The following is a 25,000-nucleotide window of genomic DNA, read 5'->3' as shown; positions in this document are numbered from 1 at the left end:
CCTCTGTGACAAAGTCATTGTGGTGGCTTCCACACCTGCTCCGCTGCGTCGTAGCACTCCGCTCATTTCATCTGTCTTTTGCACGCAGTCTGACCTAGAAAAAAAAAACGCACTGCTGAGATGTAATAATCGTAGTTGGGGCTATTATTATGCGATTATCAAAGGATCATGTCACCTTGTGCTAATGATATCTTAGTACAGTAAAGAGCTTTGAAGCTCTGCCAAAAGTTCTCACTAGGTGTTTCTTGTGTTATGTACTGTACGTGTGTGTGTGTGTGTGTGTGTGTGTGTGTGTGTGTGTGTGTGTGTGTGTGTGTGTGTGTGTGTGTGTGTGTGTGTGTGTGTGTGTGTGTGTGTGTGTGTGTGTATATACTAGGAATCGACCGGTGTGGGTGAGACTGATAGCAATACTTTTGGATTGAAGCTGCTGTGCTGATAGACAATATTTTCAGTGTGTCATGCCCAAAAATGAGCTAGGTGTCAGGCAGCTGCCTGTGAGAAGTAGCATCCTGCCTGCCTACAGTATGTCTGCTCTACAGAGTTTGACTGATACGGGGTTTGAAGGCCAATGTCAATATTTTCCCATTGAAGCAAGCTGCTGATACCGATCCCAAACCAAAAAGCCTGACAATTGCAAGACTCAGTGTTTCCCCCAGAATTTCATTCTTGGTATAATGCAGTGGTTCCCAAACTTTTTTCTGTCAGGCCCACTTTTATGATATAGGAGCACCCCCCCACACACCCACACACACCAAATGCGCTGTCACCTATCGTCTTATATTTGTGCATTCATTTTTAATTGGACTATGATAGCCTATATAAACTCTCAGTTGTTCCGTTTTGTTTTACTAAAAATAATAAATAAAATCAACTTCCAAAAAGACCTGATAGTATACAGTCGTTTACTTTCTGACATATTTCTTGTAAACAATAAAAATATTATTTCACATTTAACTCATTGAGTGCCAACCACTTTTGGAGAACGGACGCTCCCAGTGCCAGAGTTTCAGAGCATTTTCAGTGATTTCTCGAGGCCCACAGAATATTGTGTGATATTACTATGTAAACACCGAACAGAAAGAACGATGATGCCATTTTCCGTTCTTTAGTTATGAGCCGGAGAAGATAGGCTGTTTTGAGCAAAAAGACAGGTTTCAAATTATAAGCTGAGATATTCAGCCTTTTGTGAAATAAAGCATTTCAAGCACATTCACTGACTCTAGCTAATATTTTCTGATGTAGTGACGTGGTGTAGTTGTGTGGTGCCTGCGTGCCCCACCCCCCTCTCCCCCCCTCAGCTGCAAACTCCTCCCCACACTAACACACAGCCTAACGCACCCAGTCTATTTTCGGAGCGCTCCGTTTTTGTGCGGCGGGCGGCTCCCAGCGCGACACGGAAATGCCAAACCGGACTGCAGGGAAAGGTTTGGCCCTTCGGCGTCGGGTGCTGCCTTTCTGGCGGGTAATCGTGTGGAGAAACTATATGCAGACAGACAGACAGAGGCATAGGAGCTCAGTTGTGGGCGCGGATTGACTGTGTTCGCAGCCAACGTCAGCTGCAGACAGAGCAATCTATATGGCTCTGGCTGCAGCATGCATCGGTTTCTCTTTGATCACGGCTTTTTCCTGCTGTTTTCCGGACCTTTCTGTAATCTGGAGAGCACTGTCGCCACCTAATGAGTCCGTAAAATAGGTTATACACCTTCAATAGCTCCCATATTTGTACAGGAGATGCCTGAGGCTTTGATCCACGTCCCACCGTCAAAAAACGCAATTGACGAACATACTCGTCCTTGGCACTCTACGTTACTAAACGAAATGACGAACATACTCGTCCATGGCACTCAATGAGTTAAAGTAAAAAAATAACTTAATTTTGTACATTGAACAGCAGCATCTTCCTCAGTTCTCCACATTTAACAGCAGGAGAGATTTTCATCCAGATATCTTGAGGTGTCAAGGGACCCTTTGAAAATGTTTTTTTTAATGTCTAACTTTGGAGCCCCTTCCCGACAAGCTAGCATGACATGGTTGGTACCAATGGATGCCTTAGGTCAGGGGTTCCCAACCTTTTTTGTGCCGCGGACCGGTAGATAGATGGACCGGTAGATAGATGGACCGGTAGATAGATGGACCGGTAGATAGATGGGAAAAAAAGTTGCGGACTGGTTGTCAATTTTAAAGGGATAGTTCGGTTTGTTTGAAGTGGGGTCCTATCAGCTAGTTTGAGTATCGGCCAGAATGACATGAACATTTGGAAACATATTCAGCGTGTATCTTGCATGTTGCGTTCAGGTGCATTGTAATTTATTTTTTTTGCAATTCCATCGCGGGCCACACAGGGGGTGCCGGTCGGGCCGTATGTTGCCGTATGTGTGGTCTATAGGGTAGTCAGTGTATATATATAAGCTCTAGATACTGTCTATAGGCTAGTCAGTGAATATTCTGAGCTTCATGCAGAGTCCAAGGAACACCAGAACGGGCCAAATGTTCCTTGGCCCCATTGTTCCGGCGCTGATACTAAATGATCATTACAGATCGTGGCAAATGAAACAGCAAATTAGAAGCCCAATTAACATTTTTGGTGGCCCCAGGGGCACTGAGGGGTTCAGAGGGGAGGGAAGGGGGGTGGCTGGCAGGAGAAGGGAGGCTGGGGAGAGAGGGAAAAGCCCCGCTGGCTTGCTAATGTGAGGATGAGGAATTGAATGTGGGGCCACAGACGGTCATGAGGGGCCTAGCCTCCGCCCTGCTCTTACACTCTGAATGCATGTTTAAAACCCCGCCGTCTCTAGTGGCCTGACCGAGATAAGGAGCTACCAGATGAGTTAGTGCGCTTGACCTTTCAATATGAGCTAGGCTTATGGAAAAAAATATGGCGCCGTTGTAAAAGATATCTAGCTCCAACTTAGTCAAACGAAGCCGTCGTGTGATTGCTTAATTATTATAGAAATGTTTTCGGCTGATTTGTGGATATACATATGATTTGCACTATTAATATATCCATAACAGGAGATGTTGATGCCAGCTGTGACATCTATGGATCCCACTTGATACCATGTTATCTCCATCAAGCTTACTCCTCAAATGCATGTAAATGAGTGGGGAGTGAATGATGTATCAAATGCCACTCATCTATTATTCAGACAGAGATAGATAATAGAGAGGGATAATTATAGTTAGGGAACAGTGGTAAATATTCTAATGATATTGCACTGGGAGTCCTGGTGCTGTCAATTAACCGCGTCTATTTGACTATTCTCCGCCTATTTATGCAGGCCGACAAAACTTCTTCGCTTCAGTGTTTAAGTGATGATTTCTATTGTTCTCAATTTTTATTTTTCTCATTAGAGCCACAGTGGCATCTTAAACGGTCTAATTGATATCTAGCCTCTGACTTCTGCCGCATTGCCATCCTCAGAGGACTACCGTTGTTTATGGAAGGCGTTTCAATCTACCCGCGAAAATAGACTCTTTCAATTTGGGGGTGACGGCGGCTTTGAGGACGACACGCTTGCCGTCAATGCCAGGAAGGCCGGCGACCTTGTGAAGTGAAGGGAGGGGAGGAGGGGAGAAGGGAAGCATTAATGATGATGACTGGGCTCCCTTGGCATAGAAGCCAGCGCAGATCCATATACACACACACACACACACACACACCCCCCCCCCCCCCCCCCCCGCACACACACACACGCCAACCCCAACTCTTAACACACACAAAGACACACATTTAAATCTTCTCTAACGAAGCGCCTCTCAATTACACCTCTCCCATTACCATACGCTGGTTGGGAGGAGGAATATGGAAATGGATAAAATAAAGGGGCGAGCTGAGCGAGAAAGAAGCGATCGGGTGATATATCCGTCGAGCGTCAGTATGGCTGATTCCCATGGTGAGTGCGTGGATGGGGGAGGAAGTTGAAACAGTGTTGGACTAATTAATATGGTGTATAGTAGGAGGGCTGGTGTGGGCTTTCACTAACTGTGACACCTGCTGACTCCTAAACGCACGTTGTGTTGTTTTAATATGACAATTACGCCATTAGCATATCTGAGAGATAGCATGGCCCCCCTAGGAATCCACCCGCGCTCTCTTTAGAACCTTTTAGCTCTGCTTCAAATTTTATCTATTTATGCTGCTGCTCCCGAATAAGAAATCAGTTCATTTGTCGTATTAAATGCATTTTTTAGCACCATAATTTACGATAATTCATAAGCATGTGACAGTTCATCACTCACAATCTGTATATCCCCACCCCCCCCTTATGTAGATAAACAGTCAACAGATGCAGCGGTGATGTGTCTGTGAACCTGTTATCGTTATGCTAGTGATGGGTGATAACAATGTAATCAAAACAATATGTACCAATTAATTAGCGGGATTAGTGATTGGGAATATGTGTAAACATTGGGGCTTACGCACGTCTGCATGTACCATCACTCAATGGATGAAACACAGGAAGAAGTTTTGACTCATTTAGACACTTTTTTTCTCCCATTGTGCTGATTAATTAGACTTGATGCATTTTGTTTTACATCGATCAAGACAAAATGTGGCCTGAAAGTGTGTTTTTTTTCCCCTAACTTTTGCAATATCCTTGGTGCTAAGCCAGGGATATTCAACCTTTTTCAGTCCTTGGTTGATAGAGAAAATAAATAAAACTGTGTTGCATTTTAAACGTCGCCTATAAAAATATTTAGAATCCAGCGCAGGATCCAGGATATCAGGATTGACAATTCTTTTTATTAATAGATTACATTGAAAAAGCATATTGCTTCATCAGATTCGCTTTGTCAATCATTTTTGTCAAAAAGTGGCTTATTATTGCCTATTAATGCTTGGAGTTTACTCAATATTATAATTTTTTGTCTGTCTATTTATTTTCACAAACTACTTTGACAAAACATTTCAGATCCCCTGCAGTACCTCTGCGCACCCCCTAGGGGTTACGGACCCCAGGTTGAACACCACGTTCTTTGGTCTCCATCTTTGTTGTGAAACAGTCTCTGTAGTGTTTCGGCACTGCACTTCCCAGAGATCAACACACGACGTGGCACACCGCAGTGTGACGTGGCACCGCAGTGTGACGTGGCACACCGCAGTGTGACGTGGCGCACCGCAGTGTGACGTGGCACACCGCAGTGTGACGTGGCGCACCGCAGTGTGACGTGACACACCGCAGTGTGACGTGGCACACCGCAGTGTGACGTGACACACCGCAGTGTGACGTGGCACACCGCAGTGTGACGTGACACACCGCAGTGTGACGTGGCACACCGCAGTGTGACGTGGCGCACCGCAGTGTGACGTGGCACACCGCAGTGTGACGTGGCACACCGCAGTGTGACGTGACACACCGCAGTGTGACGTGGCGCACCGCAGTGTGACGTGACACACCGCAGTGTGACGTGGCACACCGCAGTGTGACGTGACACACCGCAGTGTGACGTGGCACACCGCAGTGTGACGTGACACACCGCAGTGTGACGTGGCACACCGCAGTGTGACGTGGCACACCGCAGTGTGACGTGGCGCACCGCAGTGTGACGTGGCACCGCAGTGTGACGTGGCACACCGCAGTGTGACGTGGCACCGCAGTGTGACGTGGCACACCGCAGTGTGACGTGACACACCGCAGTGTGACGTGACACACCGCAGTGTGACGTGGCACACCGCAGTGTGACGTGGCACACCGCAGTGTGACGTGACACACCGCAGTGTGACGTGACACACCGCAGTGTGACGTGGCACCGCAGTGTGACGTGACACACCGCAGTGTGACGTGGCACACCGCAGTGTGACGTGACACACCGCAGTGTGACGTGACACACCGCAGTGTGACGTGGCACACCGCAGTGTGACGTGGCACACCGCAGTGTGACGTGGCACACCGCAGTGTGACGTGGCACACCGCAGTGTGACGTGGCACACCGCAGTGTGACGTGACACACCGCAGTGTGACGTGGCACACCGCAGTGTGACGTGACACACCGCAGTGTGACGTGACACACCGCAGTGTGACGTGACACACCGCAGTGTGACGTGGCACACCGCAGTGTGACGTGGCACACCGCAGTGTGACGTGACACACCGCAGTGTGACGTGGCGCACCGCAGTGTGACGTGACACACCGCAGTGTGAGTGTGACGTGGCACCGCCGTGTGACGTGGCACACCGCAGTGTGACGTGGCACACTGCAGTGTGACGTGGCACACCGCAGTGTGAGTGTGACGTGGCACCGCAGTGTGACGTGGCACACCGCAGTGTGACGTGGCACACCGCAGTGTGACGTGGCACACCGCAGTGTGACGTGGCACACCGCAGTGTGACGTGGCACACCGCAGTGTGAGTGTGACGTGGCACCGCAGTGTGGCGTACCGCAGTGTGACATGGCGCACCGCAGTGTGACGTGGCACACCGCAGTGTGAGTGTGACGTGGCACCGCAGTGTGACGTGGCACACCGCAGTGTGACGTGGCACCGCAGTGTGACGTGGCACCGCAGTGTGACGTGGCACACCGCAGTGTGACGTGACACACCGCAGTGTGAGTGTGACGTGGCACCGCAGTGTGACGTGACACACCGCAGTGTGAGTGTGACGCAGAACACCGCAGTGTGACGTGGCACACCGCAGTGTGAGTGTGACGCAGCACACCGCAGTGTGACGTGGCACACCGCAGTGTGAGTGTGACGCAGCACACCTCAGTGTGACGTGGCACACCGCAGTGTGAGTGTGACGCAGCACACCTCAGTGTGACGTGGCACACCGCAGTGTGACGCAGCACACCTCAGTGTGACGTGGCACACCGCAGTGTGAGTGTGACGCAGCACACCGCAGTGTGACGTGGCACACCGCAGTGTGAGTGTGACGCAGCACACCTCAGTGTGACGTGGCACACCGCAGTGTGAGTGTGACGCAGCACACCGCAGTGTGACGTGGCACACCGCAGTGTGAGTGTGACGCAGCACACCTCAGTGTGACGTGGCACACCGCAGTGTGAGTGTGACGCAGCACACCTCAGTGTGACGTGGCACACCGCAGTGTGACGCAGCACACCTCAGTGTGACGTGGCACACCGCAGTGTGACGCAGCACACCTCAGTGTGACGTGGCACACCGCAGTGTGACGCAGCACACCTCAGTGTGACGTGGCACACCGCAGTGTGACGCAGCACACCTCAGTGTGACGTGGCACACCGCAGTGTGACGCAGCACACCTCAGTGTGACGTGGCACACCGCAGTGTGAGTGTGACGCAGCACACCTCAGTGTGACGTGGCACACCGCAGTGTGAGTGTGACGCAGCACACCTCAGTGTGACGTGGCACACCGCAGTGTGACGCGGCACACCGCAGTGTGACGTGGCACACCGCAGTGTGACGTGGCACACCGCAGTGTGACGTGGCACACCGCAGTGTGACGTGGCACACCGCAGTGTGACGCAGCACACCTCAGTGTGACGTGGCACACCGCAGTGTGACGCGGCACACCGCAGTGTGACGTGGCACACCGCAGTGTGACGTGGCACACCGCAGTGTGACGTGGCACACCGCAGTGTGACGTGGCACACCGTGGACTTTCTGTAGATGATGTTTGATTTCTACAGGTGGCGCTCTTTTTTCTTTTTCTTTTCTTTTTTTGTCTGATCAGCCATGGTGGTTATCACTGCTCATGTTAACTAACCAGTTCTGTTTATACCAAACAAACCAGAAATGTTAAACGCATGTAAAACATGGCAGAGGATCTCCAGCAAAGACTACCAGGCACCGGGTGTTTAGAACAGCAAATATAAAAGCTTTAATATGGTTATTGGCTGAAGTATAGAGGGAATGCACGTGACGTCACGGACGCGACAGTCAGTGCGGGTACGCCCACTCAGCTGCAGTGAGTGTCAAAACGTCTAAACAAGCCAGGTGGCGCCGCCGGGTCACGGTGTTTAGCGTTCAGCTTCCGCGAGAAAACAACGAAAATGGGAAAGTGCTGTTGTGCCATTGACTGTAAAAATAGATTCAACAAGGCGTCGGAGGTATCTTTTTACAGGCTGCCGAAAGCTAATGAAACGGTCCCGGTATTCTCTGCAGCTATCCAGGGTTTCAATGAGGGCTCATTCATTCTCTGGCTGTGTTTTACCTGCACAGATATAACGTTACATGAGTGACAGTGTTCACTATGATTGAACAAAGCTAGCGTGTGTTAGTGACAGCGTATGCTATATTTTTCTTTTTCGTTTGTGTATTTCCCCGGTGTCGATATTAAGTACATATAAATGTCAGGAAACCCTATTCCTGGCCACATGTCTACGTCCATGGACCACTGGTTCTTTGGCAAGCTGTAAGGGTCACATTCGAGTCCAACTGCCTTTAATTTAAGCAGATAATCGTTTATATTAGCCGTGGTTTCGCTACTACCCCTGGCGGAAGCCACGTTTGTTTTGGAAATTTCACTCAGTGCTGCTCAGTCCGGCTGAGGGGGCGTGTTCGGGAGGGGGCGTGGCATCGGTGCATTCCCTCTATAGGCTACATTCACACTGCAGGCAAAAGAGCACCCACCCACCACCCCTAAAGCTGCGTTCACACCGACCTATTAAAGTTTTTCGCTGGCGTCGAGTTTACATACAAAGTCAATGCAAACAAGCGATTGAGCGTATATTCGCCGGGAGAAAAATCGCTGGGCGTCCGAGCGGCAGAGACAGAGCGATAGGGAGAAAATACGCTCGTCGCCCGAGATGAAATATCCCAACTCGAGCGAAAATACGCTGGCATCAGTCGCTCGCTGTTCAACGCTGATTGGCTGCCGTGTGAGAGCGAGTCAAGGATCACACTGGCTTGGAACAAACCGCTGGTTTATTGTGTGGCAACAAACCGCATTGACAGGCTGACAGCTGACATGAAGTGAAGTCTGTACTACCGGTATGGAGCTCGCATTAGGAGCACGCTGATAGGCTTAGCTTGTAAACAACGACGGGGGCTCGTAGTGGACAAACAGCATGACATTGCGTAACGTTATATCCCCCACATGTCCGTCAATTCGTGTGCCTGTTGATGAGCGATTTAATCACAGCGACAGAGCGATTCCAAAGGGTTGAATCAAGCGACAGAGCGAAAAATAAATATCTCGGTGTGAACACAGCTTGAGTGACTCAGGTCAGACTGTGTGAACAACACAAAATCACATGGAATCTGAACTTTTCAATTCTGATTCGTGCCACTTTCATATGTGGTCCTAAATCAGATTCAGATCTGATTTTTTGAAATGCGAGCTCAGTCTGAACGTATCAGAATTCATGCGACTTTTACGTCACTCTAAATTGACATTCGTCACAATTCTGCACTGGCGGGAGTCACTTGGTGAATACAAAGATGGAAGACAGCTCTGCTGTGATGGAGCAGTCAGTGGAGGGACCTCAAGTATTTTCTGTACAAGCAAGACTTGAGGGGTCGTATCATAACTGGTCTGTTTGAAAGCATATAGAAAGAAATGGCCGAATGGGACCACAGAAGAACGTGGCTCCAGTGTCAGTTATGAGCCTTAAAGCCAAGTTTAAAGAAGCTAAAGACTCAAAACAATGATGCAGTCGTGGTTGGATCACCTGCTTGTTTTACAGTGCGCTTTTGGTGTGATGTCTTTGCTACAGTTATTGTTCTTTTGCGGGTCAGTCCAGGACTGTGATCAGTTCACACTAGAACCTGATATTGGCCAAAAAAAAATGTTTTTTGTTTAGATTATTTTTGGGGCATTTTCGATTTCATTTAGACAGGACAGTTAGGCAGACAGGAAAGGTGGGGAGAGAGAGAGGGGATGACATGCGGCAAAGGACCTCGGGTCGGCCTGCACAAAGGACTGAGCCTCTGTGGTATGCATGCTACTAGGTGAGCCACCAGGAAGCACAGATATTGGCCACAATTTAAAACAGCCAAACAAAAAAATCTGATCTGAGCAATAAATCATTCATTAATGTGACATTTTATAGATTATTGCTGTAAAAATAGTGTTCTTCATTTTATTATTTAGAGCGTAGCATCACAACATAACATTGAGCCGGTCCTCAGCTTTGTGAAGAGCCCTCATTGTTCACCGGTGACTGTGGTTAAGTATTTCCTCCAGCATGTACTGTACAGTAGCCCAGTGAGGGCCAGGCATGTGTTTTTAGGCCATAGGAGGGGCCCCGGTGTGGCCGGCCAGGGGATGGACTGTGGCCCCATGATGGAGAGAGGTGTCTCATAGGAGGGGCCCCGGTGTGGCCGGCCAGGGGATGGACTGTGGCCCCATGATGGAGAGAGGTGTCTCATAGGAGGGGCCCCGGTGTGGCCGGCCAGGGGATGGACTGTGGCCCCATGATGGAGAGAGGTGTCTCATAGGAGGGGCCCCGGTGTGGCCGGCCAGGGGATGGACTGTGGCCCCATGATGGAGAGAGGTGTCTCTGCAAAAGTGAAAACAAATTCTCTCCTTGGCTGGCGTGAGCTATGGCACCGTAAGGCTTTATTGTCCCGGCCAAGGTGATAAGGGAGAGTAATTGCGTATTATACTGTCCGAGAATGTCAGGTCCAAACCCAGCACGAGTGCCCCATCCATCAACACATGATGCTGCCTGTGTGTGTGTGTGTGTGTGTGTGTGTGTGTGTGTGTGTGTGTGTGTGTGTGTGTGTGTGTGTGTGTGTGTGTGTGTGTGTGAAACTGATCTACACTGCACATGCTTGCTTGCATGATGCATGATGTGTGTTCTTGTGCATGTGTGTTGTTATGGATCTGTTTGCTTCATATCATCTGTGCCTCTGTGTGCACTTGTGCACTTGAGATTTTTATTTTATGTTTTATTTTTGTTTGTAAACTGAGGTGTATGTTTGTTTATGTCTCTGTATAGGTACGTATGTGCACGTGTTTCACTACGTACGTACGTGTGTGTGTGTGTGTGTGTGTGTGTGTGTGTGTCCGTGGGCAGGTTTAGATAGGGCCTGGGAGCAGGTCAGGCAGCATCATTAATCAGGAAGGGGCTGTGTGTGACTCTCTGAGCTGACATCATTACATCCTACACCCTGCAGTAGCTCACTGCCTGCCCTGCCCTATCTGACCAGCCAAAAGACACACACACACACACACACTCACACAAAACACAAAACACTAATCCCTTACCTTTCATACAGCCGCAAAAGATACATACTGCAGCACGGATGTCTAAAGACATATCTCTAATGCATTCACTAGGTCTGTACACACTCACACGCTCTCACAGCAGTAGTCAGCCACAGCTTCCAGCACCGTTACACACTAAACAGAACAACTGGAAGGAGAGAAAATATCTCAAAGATACGCAGACGCATGACAGAAGATCAAAGACTTTGTACATGTACGCAAATATGTGTAAGCAGTTGTGTTTTGCTGTCTGTGAACGCAGGCTTTATCAGCCATTGGCTGGTGTGAACGCAGGCTTTATCAGCCATTGGCTGGCTGTGAACGCAGGCTTTATCAGCCATTGGCTGGCCGTGGGCCTATATCACAGAGGCATATTTAGTCAGTGGATGCTTTGAGAGTCTGTCCAAACACGCCTGGTCCCTCAGCTCCAAACACGCCTGGTCCCTCAGCTCCAAACACGCCTGGTCCCTCAGCTCCAAAGCCCAGCTTGACTTCAGCTCTATGTTTCTTTCTTTCTTTTTGTCATCATTGCAACAAAATAAAAATGTTAGTCCAGCGAACCTACCATGGGAACATTGAACTTACCATGGGAACATTGAACCTACCATGGGAACATTGAACCTACCATGGGAACATTGAACCTACCATGGGAACATTGAACCTACCATGGGAACATTGAACCTACCATGGGAACATTGCCAGCCATTTATCTTGTATTTCCCCCCACATGACTCTCATCTTTTAATCTTTTTTTTATATATATATATATATATATATATTTTTTTTTTTTTTTTTTTTTTTTTCAATTTTCAGAACAAAAGTGAAACAAACTCAGATACACACACAAAAAAACAAACAAAAAAAAACACATACCAACATTACAACACAGTGCGCTACCAGACGTGTAAGGTGCTTAGGTAAAATAATAATAATAATAATAATAATAATAATAATAATAATAATAATAAATTAAGGAGTCCTTTAAAGTAGCTGGATGAGTCACTCATTTCTAACCTGGTCAAAGTAGTCCAGGAACGGGTCCCAAATAGTCGAGATCTTCCAAAGTGAGTTCGCCCTCATGTACCTGAGTCTCTCCATGCGCACAACCGAAACCATGTGCGTCAGCCACAACTGAAAAGATGGTGGAGAGTGAGACTTCCACTCCTTTAGAATGAGTCTCTTGACGACAGTCATCCCCTGCGTCAGAGATTGCTGCACAGCCGTAGGGAGGAGTAGAGAAGATTCAGAACAGCCGAAGATGGCAAGTTCTGCCTCCGGCTGAAGGGCTGTTCCATAGGCCTTAGAGTACCAGTCAAATATTTTGGTCCAGAATCCGGATAGTGAAAACCAAAAAGCGTGTGACAGTGTGCCCTCTAACACTTGACACCTATCACATAGTGGTGAGACAGAAGGCTAGATCCTGTGCAATCTAGACTTGGAATAGTGAAGTCGATGAGTGACTTTAAATATAATCAGCTGGTGTCTGCTGTTAATTGAGCAAAGTTGGACCACAGAAAGACTCCTGTCCCAAATAAATTCAGACAACTCAACACCAAGTTCCTCCTGCCATGCCTCTCTAATCCTCTCAGTGGAGGCCCTGATACAATCATCAAACAGGTACACAAATCTATAAATAATATGCTTGGAGTGAGGGGGGCTCAGCAAAACGTAAAAAAAAAGCATGTTCATCTTTTAATCTTTGTTTGACTCAAAAAGGAATGAAGTATTTTCTCTTTGTTTGTCTCCCTTAGATCTAACTGTGCTGAGAACATCCGGAAGCACATTCTCCAGACGGGGAAACACGAGGGAGTTAAGATGTATAACTGTCCCAAAGGTGACTACGCCACCAACTCCCCCATGGAGTTCCGCAACCACCTAAAGGAGCATCACCCTGACATCGAGAACCCAGACCTCGCCTACCTGCATGCAGGTAACGTACTGTACACACCTGCATGCTTACAGACGTACTGTATATAAATGGTGTCAGAAAAGTCTGGAATCATGGAAAACGACAGCTAAACAAGTATGCTGCTTGTCCTAAGTTTCTTCTTTCCAGCAATGCATTTCATCACTTTCATGGTTACACACATTCACATCTGGGAGCTGCCTGGTTCAATCACAGTTTTCTCCTGTTGGCCACTGGAGCAGGTGGAGGTTAAGTGCCTTGCGCAAGGGTGCCCCAACAGTAACTGGGAAAGCATTATTCATTGACTTTCTACATTCCCATTTCCCCAGCTGTTGCAGGGATTTGAACCGATGACCCTCAAGTCACTAGATTGCTTCTCTAAACTCTTGCCTTCCACCTTGCATTCCACCTTATTGTGCACACACAAAACAAACCAAAGTTTGAATGCATTATCACACAGAATTGAATAAACCACCTGACTGCACCAGGGGTCAGATCTTCCAGAAGACTCTGGTGTGTCTTTGTTGGTGGATGGAGCCCTGGCTATTCACTGCTGATGGAGGGCAAGCAGCCACAAAGAGGCAGCACTCAAAGATTGCTGGTCTGGCCGTCCCTGCCAATCACTCAGGCCATAGAGACAGATGAAATCTTGTTCCTTCTCTATTGGCTCCTTTGTATCCCAGTGTTCTCCCTTTGTCCTTGAAGGCCACCAAATCCAATCGGCAGAGTGCTTGTCCTTCAGAGGAGCAGAGAGGACAGCCTTGATCCTGTTATCCCTCTGACCCTACCTAAAGGAGGGGGGCACCACAGGAGAGAGGCCAGGCAGGGACTTTACTGGAATATGGAGGTGTACGCTAAACTATGCAGCGGAAAGACATGGTTCTGGCTAGACTGTGGTTTGTTGGCTGTCGAAACAAAGTGGATCTGGGTTGTGTCCTCAGGTGCTGACTCTTGAAGTTTTTTAAATGTCTGAAACAGACTTATTGTTGGCATAATTCGCGTCCTCCTCCAAATTCTAGGATGAACTTTATTCTTTATTCTACCGTGTTCTCCTTCAACCCCACCTCCTGCCCTCCCTTTCCCCATCACCCTTTCACCTTACTGCACACCTCCTTCCTTCCAATTGTCCCCTACCCTCTCACCCAAGCACACCTTGATGCCTCTCCCTGTGCTCTCCCCCGCAACTTCCCTCACCTCTGGTTGTCCTCCTACATGCTCACCCCTTGGCAGAGAAGAGGGCTTGTTCATGCTTAAAGCCGTCTTCACTAGGCATGCACCGATATGAACATTTCTGCCGATACCGATATTAACATTGCTGTTATGACCGATAAACAATATTTACCGATGCCGATATGATCTGTATAAAAAACACATTTATATGATCATCAAAGTTTGTACATAAAAAACACATGAATTTGGAAAAAGTAATGCATTTCTTTATTTCCAAAACATTTGGAAAAGCCCATAAATCAGATGGAACGCATAGTATAATACCAATATGATTACCGATATATCGTGCATCCCTAGTTTACACAGTTAGTTAGTTGAGAGCAGTTATTTCAAACCCCTTTGTTTGGTCCATTTGGCCATATCAAAACATAGCAATTGTACCAAAACCTTGTAGAGAGGTCAGAGGGATATTTCTCTGTGCATTTCCAAACCAACTCTGGGGCTTTACTTGATGGTCTGACCATGATCCCACTCAACTGCAGAAAGCGCTTTGCATTATGGGTTAAACATGGTGTAAAGTAGTACCGTATATGTTATGGATGTGTTTTGTGAGTCGTTCTGCAAAGTCATCTGGAGGTAACTCTTCTTCTTTCAATCAAGATGTTGTCTTCAAACACTCAAATTCACACTGTTTACCAGTTACCACAGATATCAACCAAAGAATGGCAGCAACTGTGGTGATCTAAATGGAGCTGATGTTGGCGCATCTTTCCTCCAGGGAAAAACAACAACAACAAAAAACAATCCTACAATAAATTCCTGACCGCTGTAAGATATGACTGCTCACACGTGACTTTTGTTGATACATTATAGTTCACTTGAAACATTTCCTTGTGAAATGTAACCAAACCAATGTGAAAATCTAACAAAGCAACATCTTTTGCCCTGATTAAGCCTGAAGCAAATGGATATAGGTGGTTTGAAAACGCACTGAAAGTGCACGTGTGATTTCTCCCTCTTTCAGAAGAGAGGAAACAGGGGGTGGGGGTGCTAGTGGAGGGAGTGGAAAGAGCAACGTTTCATCTAAGTAGACAGAACGAGACGTAAAGAAGGAGACAGGGGGGAAAAGATTAAGAAGGTAGATGTTGAATGAACCTGCTTGTGATTGCTCTCTGTCAGAGTGGCAGCCAGGCCAGCAGCGAGAGGCAAATGGTCTGTGATGGCCCTTCTCGCTGTTCCCCCGTTGAAAGACACAGATCAAACGCTCCCGAGTCACGGGCCCTCGCAGACCCTCGCACCCCATTGATTGACATCCGGACGTCTCCGCCGCCGCTCTGTCTCTCCATATCTCTCTCTCTCTCTCTCTCTCTCTCTCTCTCTCTCTCTTTCCCTTCTTTATTCAGCGTCGCACTTCGAATTGAAACCCTTTCTCAAGGATGAAAGCAGAGGTCCTTTGCAAACGGAGGAAGAGAGGGAATTAGACCCAGCAAGTGATGGAGGGGAATGATGATTAGAATTAGAGGGTGAAAAAAGTAGGAAAAATGAAAGGCGTTAGATACATGGGGGGTGCTTGCTGATAGGACACATTTTAATAAAATGGTAATGACAATTGTCTTCCTTGTACGATCTGCAGAGAGATAGGCCAGGAAGAAGTGGTGGTGCCTGTGTGATGTGAGCGTAGATAGCACTGCAGCAGAGCTGCAGCTACAGGTACCTCGGAGCGCTGTGACGTCCCTAAATATCAGATCACAACTTTCTTTCTAGTTACTAAATATCAGCCCTCTGAGATCACTTTCTTTCTAGTTACTAAATATCAGCTCTCTGAGATCACTTTCTTTCTAGTTACTAAATATCAGCTCTCTGAGATCACTTTCTTTCTAGTTACTAAATATCAGCTCTCTGAGATCACTTTCTTTCTAGTTACTAAATATCACTCTGAGATCACTTTCTTTCTAGTTACTAAATATCAGCTCTCTGAGATCACTTTCTTTCTAGTTACTAAATATCAGCCCTCTGAGATCACTTTCTTTCTAGTTACTAAATATCACTCTGAGATCACTTACTTTCTAGTTACTAAATATCAGCCCTCTGAGATCACTTTCTTTCTAGTTACTAAATATCACTCTGAGATCACTTTCTTTCTAGTTACTAAATATCAGCTCTCTGAGATCACTTTCTTTCTAGTTACTAAATATCACTCTGAGATAACTTTCTTTCTAGTTACTAAATATCAGCTCTCTGAGATCACTTTCTTTCTAGTTACTAAATATCACTCTGAGATCACTTTCTTTCTAGTTACTAAATATCAGCTCTCTGAGATCACTTTCTTTCTAGTTACTAAATATCACTCTGAGATCACTTTCTTTCTAGTTACTAAATATCAGCCCTCTGAGATCACTTTCTTTCTAGTTACTAAATATCACTCTGAGATCACTTTCTTTCTAGTTACTAAATATCAGCCCTCTGAGATCACTTTCTTTCTAGTTACTAAATATCACTCTGAGATCACTTTCTTTCTAGTTACTAAATATCACTCTGAGATCACTTTCTTTCTAGTTACTAAATATCAGCTCTCTGAGATCACTTTCTTTCTAGTTACTAAATATCAGCCCTCTGAGATCACTTTCTTTCTAGTTACTAAATATCAGCTATCTGAGATCACTTTCATTCTAGTTATAGCACTGGAAGTGTGCTGTGATTGGTGCAGCCTTGGGAAATGGTACTGTACATTTCCTTATTTCTTTGTTTGCTCCCTCCAGCGAGGTCAGCTCTGGTTGGAGGGCAGTGGGTTTGTTAAATCCACTTCCTGTCATGTACAGTACCTAAAATGAACAGCTCTCTCACATACACATACGCACACACACACACACACACACACACACACACACACACACACACACACACTCACACACACACACACACACACACACACACACACACACACACACACAGGTGGGTCATCGTCATTAGCATTGTCAGAGCATCTTCATTCCACTGATTTTAATTATGAAATATTTCCCTAATTTTCAACCAAGGTTATAATTGCAGATCTTGGGGGCATAGCGATCAAATGCTTTGTAATTAGCCAACATCGGCTGAGTGCTTGGATCTGCTGCTTAGTGCTTAGCACCAAAAAATAAAAAAATAAACTTCTTCAAGGCATTGTTGCTGCTTTGTGCAGATTCTATTTTCCTTAATAATGCATGATGGATGGCTACCGTAGAGGGCTAGGGGAGACCTGGCCTTGTAAGTGATGATCTTAATACACAGTTACAACCACAGGCAAATTCATTTGTTTGCATATATTTTTTCCTTATTACACAAATCTGTAAACAAATATGCATTTCGATGGCTTTTACTTAAGTTATGCATCCGTCTGCCCCCCTCCCCTGCTTCCCCGTCTGTTCTGTGTGATGAAACATTACTCTCCTGAGTTTTGCTTGGGTATTGTGTTACAGCGATGTGTTGTCTTAGTGTGGATTGCGGAGGACAGGTGCGTATGTCATGCAAATGCGTCCTGGTATCCCAGCGCATATGACACCGTGTCGACGTCGAGGAAGAAGCCGCAGACACCGGCGATAAAATCAACATCTGTTTCTAATAACAATGTGTTATATGTGACACATTTCTATGTGGGAAAATATGTGGGGGGAAAAACAATGCACCGCAGCGCTTTGAAAAACACCTATAGGACATCAAGTCGTCAGCATTGGTGGTGGTGAACCTGCATCTTGATGTCACCTGCCTTATGTTGCATTCACATGATAGGCATTAACATGCGCGCGCACGCGCACGCGCACTCACACACACACTCACACACACACACACACACACACACACACACACACAAAGTCATTCTGCTGTGTGCGATGGTAAAATCAGTTGAACAGGGTGGTTCATTGTGCTGATGCTGCCACAGCATAGGTTCAGGTACTTTGAGCTGTATCGCGCAAAATCAGAGACGGGGTGCCTGGTGTTTGCAGACTTATTGGGAAAATATTGTCTTCACTCATAGAACATAGATTGTATCTTGTTTATCTGCTGTCCACCTGTGAATGTGGCTTAAGCTCAACTGAAAAAATCAGTAGCCTTTCTTTGGCGTACAGTATGTCTTGATTTTAACCTCCACCAACAGATTTGGATGCTTTGGAGGTTATGTTTTGGCCCCATTCATCTGTTTCTGTGTTTGTCTGTTAGCAAGATATCTCAAGCGCTTATGAATAGAATTGCGTGAAAGCTTTTTATTTTTTAAGGTTGGTCATGGGGCATGGAAGAACTGATAAGCTTTTCATACCAAGTGGCCGAAAGGGGGCGTGGCAGACCGGCAGTAGCGTCTTGGCTTCTCATCAAAAGGCATAACTTCTGAACGGATTAACATAACATCGAGTGATGTCATGGTACCAATAATTCAGTAGTCGGTACCGGTACTAGTGAATTTCCACGGTACTCGGTACCAATTTCGGTACCACGGTAAAAAAAACAGACTGATATTTCTTCAACATATTCTCCTTTATTAAAGTATGCAACCATTTCCAATGAACAAATGGCATGTAGCCTTCAACTTTAAAACAAAACAATGTGCTTCTGCTTACTTCTTACATTCAACTCTGTATGGCAGTGAGTGCAGACAGTGCAACACCAGTGGCATGTAGCCCTCAAGTATTGTTTATTGAATAAAAAAAAAAAAAAAAAAAAAAAAAACAATACCCTCGGTACCATGCAAAAACAGGTACCGAAGTACCGAAAACAATGTAGTACCGACTAAGTACCGAAAACCGTGACAACACTAATAACACCATCAAACTTTGTGGCCTATCAGGAGACATAAGAAGAGGCAAACCCTCCCTTATTGGCCCAATCAAACAACATGGAGGCACTCGGGGTCTAACCCACAGGGCGGGTGCATCTCTGTTGGTCATGTGGCATGGCAGACATTATGAATTGTGCAAATCCAGTTACATCAGTGTCTATCTCTGTGCCTGTTATTCCTTGTATGTATGTTATTCCTTATGTCCCATGCTAATTCAACAAACTGCCTGCATGAACTTGAAGCTGAGCCCAGGCTAGCATTTGTATTTGGGGTGTTAATTGGAGTATTCCCCCATGGGGGAACACCTTTCACTGTCCCTATTGTGTTATCTGGACCTGTTTTTCCCTAGAAGCGCCTCTCTTTGAGGACTGAACTGGATTGTTTTAAATCTGAAACTGTGTATCCTCTCTCTCTCTCTCTCTCTCTCTCTCTCTCTCTCTCTCTCTCTCTCTCTCTCTCTCTCTGCCCCTTCATCCCACCTCTAAATGTCCCTCTCTGGGAGTGTGTGTCTGTGTTTGAATGCCTCCTCGCTCCCATCTCCACACTCCACGTGTAGTCTTGGTTGAGATATTACAGTTGAGAAGCGGCTGCTCAGTGTGAGTGTGCCCCAGGGGACATGCAACGAGGGGTCTGTGTGTCTGTGTGTGTGTGTGTGTGTGTGTGTGTGTGTGTGTGTGTGTGTGTGTGTGTGTGTGTGTGTGTGTGTGTGTGTGTGTGTGTGTGTGTGTGTGTGTGTTGGTGTTGGTGGGGGGAGTGGTGTCGCGTTGCTAAGCAATTTAGAGAAGAACACACAGTTGGTCGCATGCGTGTCAGTAAACGGATCCCGGGCTGGTGTGGGCTGAGTGAGCAGTGTTGGATCCTGGGCTGTGGTGTGGGCTGAGTGAGCAGTGTTGGATCCTGGACTGTGGTGTGGGCTGAGTGAGCAGTGTTGGATCCTGGACTGTGGTGTGGGCTGAGTGAGCAGTGTTGGATCCTGGGCTGTGGTGTGGGCTGAGTGAGCAGTGTTGGATCCTGGACTGTGGTGTGGGCTGAGTGAGCAGTGTTGGATCCTGGGCTGTGGTGTGGGCTGAGTGAGCAGTGTTGGATCCTGGGCTGTGGTGTGGGCTGAGTGAGCAGTGTTGGATCCTGGGCTGTGGTGTGGGCTGAGTGAGCAGTGTTGGATCCTGGGCTGTGGTGTGGGCTGAGTGAGCAGTGTTGGATCCTGGGCTGTGGTGTGGGCTGAGTGAGCAGTGTTGGATCCCGGGCTGGTGTGGGCTGAGTGAGCAGTGTTGGATCCCGGGCCGGTGTGGGCTGAGTGAGCAGTGTTGGATCCCGGGCCGGTGTGGGCTGAGTGAGCAGTGTTGGATCCTGGGTTGGTGTGGGCTGAGTGAGCAGTGTTGGATCCTGGGCTGGTGTGGGCTGAGTGAGCAGTGTTGGATCCTGGGCTGTGGTGTGGGCTGAGTGAGCAGTGTTGGATCCTGGACTGTGGTGTGGGCTGAGTGAGCAGTGTTGGATCCTGGGCTGTGGTGTGGGCTGAGTGAGCAGTGTTGGATCCTGGGCTGTGGTGTGGGCTGAGTGAGCAGTGTTTCCTGCATAATGAGCCGCTCCGACAAGCGTGAAAACTCCCCCAAACTGCCTGCATTTATCACACATCAGCCACAACAAACGTCCTTTAGTTCCCTCTTCTCCTTGCCTTCCCTTTCCCCTCAGTGCCACTCTGCCACAGCTTCCTCTCAGCTGTTGATTGGCTATTGAGGGCCTTGACTGACACTCCCATCATCCATACATCCAGTACGGAGACAAGAGGAGCAGCGCTTTACTTCCTGCTTCCCAGCTTCATATATAAGGCCACCGCAGACAAACTGTTTACAGTCTGGAGTCATTGTGAGATACAGTCATAGACGTCCAGTGACATGCCTCTGCCTCATGCCTCTGCCTCGAGTCTGAGCATTGGGCCAACTTCTGGAAATCTGAGGCTGAGTATTCATGCAGTTTGATGGCTGCTGTGATACGATGCCACGCGCTTGTTTTTGCTCCTGTGACACAAACCGTGGGTTTGGCATCGGCTGATGTAGGACGCAAGCTCATCTTTCAACTGTATAATAAACATAAAAGATGGATTAAATTCATCATTGTGGTATGTTGTTGTGATATTGAAATCATAACAATGTTATTACATTGTTTTTGGTAAGAGAACAACGGTGCTAAACTCCACCAACACTGGTGTAAAGTGCGGCGGACCATGGGCGAACACTTTAGACTGGAAAAACTTCTCCTAAAAAATTGCAATTCATCCAAACCATTCCTCCTTGCTTTGGCTTCCTATTAATTTACAGTGCTGATCGGGCCGAGGGGGCCCTGCAGCTTGCAGCTCGGCCGCTGCGCGGCCTCACCCGCCCTGCAGCTCGACCGCTGTGTGGGTACTCACTTGCTCCCTCACGCTATGCGGGCTAACTTGCTCTTATGACATCACTGATGACCACTACACATCGTGGCCTCGCCCGCTCTATGACATCATCACGGATCCATCACTGATGACAATTAGGGCAATCACCTAATTAAAAAATCCAGATCAGTCAGGTCACCCGCACAGCCCAGGGGCGGAAGCCATCATCTCCCTCTGCTTCCTTCCTGATTCTCCCATCACTTATATAGCCTCAGACTGATGACATCATCAGTGATGTCATGAATTCACTCACACACAGACAAAGTCACGAGAGAGACTGAGGGAGAGGGAGAGGAGAGAGAGGGGGGAGAGAGGGAGACATTGTGCGCGCACCAATAGGGCATGCGATGCCACGCAGCAGCCGAGCTGCGTGTGCGAGCTGCAGGGCGGGCGAGGTAATTTGGGCAATCACCTAATTCATAAATCCGGCTCCATCAGGTCACCCGCACGGGTGCTCTTTACAACCCCTGAAAGTTTCAGCCCGATCGCACGTAAAACGGCACAGCTGCAGCTGGACAGAATTGTGCTAACTCAAGTCATTCGCACGCTCAATTCCTAGGCTTGACCTCTCTGCAGCGCCCCCACTGTGTAGCGACCGAGCCTGCTCTATGACATCACTGATGACATCATCACTGATGACATCACTGCTAATATCGTCACTGAACTTATAATAGCCTCAGCCAGGAAGGATGACATCACTGATGACATCATCATTAGGTAATTAGGGCAATCACCTAATTAAAAAATCCGGCTCCGCCAGGTCACCCGCACGGGTGCTCTTTTCACCTGAAAGTTTCAGCCCGATCGCACGTAAAACAGCATAGCTGTGGCCAGCCAGAATGGGCACACACAGACACACACACACACACACACACACACACATTTCTCATTCTTATTATAGGATATAGGATAGGATTCTGGTCTTCCTGACCTAGGCTCTCCTGGTTGTGGGGTGCTGATGACGAGGTGGATGGTGCAAAACCGGTGTATGTTTGCAAGAAAACAATGCCTTGTCTGAGACACTGGAGTGTGTTGTGATATGCACATAGGCACAAAACACACACACACAGACTTTGTGTGAGTGACGTATTGAGGGGATGCTCACGGGCAGGGCAGCTCTCCCTGTCTGGGACGGTGAATATGGGACCAGACAGTCCGCCGGCTCCTGTAAAGCCTCATCCATAATTCAATCCCCCATCTTCTTCAAGTCAGACACGCTGTACATATCCTGCTACAGCTAACAGCTAACCCTGCCTGTACATATCCTGCTACAGCTAACAGCTAACCCTGCCTGTACATGTCCTGCTACAGCTAACAGCTAACCCTGCCTGTACATGTCCTGCTGCGGCTAACAGCTAACCCTGCCTGTACATGTCCTGCTACAGCTAACAGCTAACCCTGCCTGTACATATCCTGCTACAGCTAACAGCTAACCCTGCCTGTACATATCCTGCTACAGCTAACAGCTAACCCTGCCTGTACATATCCTGCTACAGCTAACAGCTAACCCTGCCTGTACATGTCCTGCTACAGCTAACAGCTAACCCTGCCTGTACATGTCCTGCTGCGGCTAACAGCTAACCCTGCCTGTACATGTCCTGCTACGGCTAACAGCTAACGCTGCCTGTACATATCCTGCTACGGCTAACAGCTAACCCTGCCTTCCAGTCCGCAGAGATGGACGCTGTATATATCATGCTACAGCTAACAGCTAACCCTGCCTGCCAGCCTGCAGAGATGACCAGAGATGAGCAAGAAAGAAAAAAAGGAAAATGGCTAGAAGAAAGAAGGAAAAATAGGAAGTGAGGGAGAGAAGGTGAACAAGAAGGATGGAGTGAAGAGATAAGAAAGTAGAGGCGGAAATTGTAGAAGAGTGCAGATTGAGACGAGGCCAGACTGTTGATTTTCACTTCCAGCCCGTCTTGCCCCTTCTTGACCTTTTCTTGAGTCAACACAGCTCCCAGTACCAACATGTTTTCCTCCATCTAAACCCTCACTGGGTGAAGTGCTCTTCTAAGATCTCCGCTGTGACCTTTCCACCCTTTGCTGTGCAGGACCCTTGTCTTCCTCGTTTGCCTCTCTAGCTGCTGTGTGTCGTCCGTTCGGTGGCTCTCCCGACGTCTCGGCATCTCTAATTAACAACGGGCTCAACTTCCCCAACTAAACACCCAATTAGCATTGCTTTAGCCCAGTCCAGCCCCATGCTTCCTGATGCACTGGCCTATTAGGGCCCTTCTTTCTCCCCCAGCATAATTGAATCCCCTGGCTGCTCATCAGCGGGCTAATTGAAGCCAATGTGCAGAGTTGGTAATCAGAGGGGCTGCCTATTAGGCTATCAGACCCCAATTAAGTGCCCTCTTATTTCCAACATAACGAGCCACTCTCGCCGCTGCTGTTATTGTATTTTCCCCTTTAGTGCCCAGTTTTGTTTGGGTAATTCTACGCTCTGTTTGGAGGAAGAGAATGGAGGTTGGGGGGGGGAGTGGAGGAGAGGAGTTCCAGTGTGAAGTTAGTGCTTCTGCAGGTGGTGTTTGGAAGAGATGGCATAGGCAGAGCGAGAGGAGGCAGCTCAAGATAAGAGTCCAGAGAGCAAAGACATCTATCTGGTGGTGTTAAAGTCAAAATAAATAAATACATATAACTAAGTGTGCATTTTTGCCACTCTTTATCACTGTAATACAATAGCGATTCAATCTCTAGCCAGTTCATGAGAGCTTTTTACATTTAGCGTTCTAAACACCCAGTGTCTGCTAGGTCCCTTCATCAGCACACACAGGGCATAATGAATCGAAATGGGCAAAATACAAACATTTATCCTGCATTCAGAGAAAGACAGCCTCACTAACAGAACCTGCTGCGATTCAAACAGCTAGTGAATCTCCCCTGCCACATGGGGGCCACCACAGTGCGATGTTGCTTCGAACTGTGATGAACAGAGTGGAAGTGGGGAAAGTTCAGAGATCATGGCCCCAGCCACCTCCACCACCTCCCTGTATCTTCTCACCAGTACAGAGATCATGGCCCCAGCCACCTCCACCGCCTCCCTCTATCTTCTCACCAGTACAGAGCATCACACTTTGGCCCTTTCTTCTTCACTCTCTCATTTATGGCTTTGGTGACTGGTGCAGCCAGAGTGTGAAAGAGACCCAACGAGGACTGTCTCAGAAAGAGTGTCTCAAGTCTGTGAGTGTGTTTCTCCAGTGTGTGTGTGTTTGTGTGTGTGTGTGTGTGTGTGTGTGTGTGTGTGTGTGTGTGTGTGTGTGTGTGTGTGTGTGTGTGTGTGTGTGTGTGTGTGTGTGTGTGTGTGTGTGTGTGTGTGCGTCTCAAAGTCTAAGCGTGTGTGTTTAGTGTTGCCGTCGACTCCCCATAGCCTAATTAAAGGGCGAGGAAAGCCACTCACGGGGAGATTAAACCTAAAAGGGTAAATTAGCACTCAAAAGGGGTGTGGCAAATTCACACATACGCACAGGCCATGAAATCTCTTCTGACACCTGTGAAAAAAAAGAAAGGGAAGAGGAGGAGGAGGGATAGAGGGGAAACTTTTGTACTGTCTGACTACAGCA

General features: G+C 47.6%; 1 protein-coding gene across 1 annotated transcript in view; it reads left to right on the top strand.

Annotated features, from left to right (window-relative positions):
* Positions 1 to 25,000, top strand: part of znf407 (zinc finger protein 407) — a gene marked incomplete at its 5' end in the record, with an annotated part of 348,519 nt that overhangs the window by 216,150 nt on the left and 107,369 nt on the right. Inside the window, one exon of the mRNA XM_083647717.1 lies at positions 12,878 to 13,056. Coding sequence (XP_083503843.1) covers positions 12,878 to 13,056 — 179 coding nt within the window. The remainder of the gene's footprint in view (positions 1 to 12,877; positions 13,057 to 25,000) is intronic.

Source organism: Poromitra crassiceps, assembly GCF_964638095.1.
Source record: "Poromitra crassiceps genome assembly, chromosome: 1".
Taxonomy (NCBI): Eukaryota; Metazoa; Chordata; class Actinopteri; order Beryciformes; family Melamphaidae; genus Poromitra; species Poromitra crassiceps.
The sequence above is the reverse complement of the archived record's forward strand: the minus strand, read 5'-3'. Positions and strand labels throughout refer to the sequence as shown.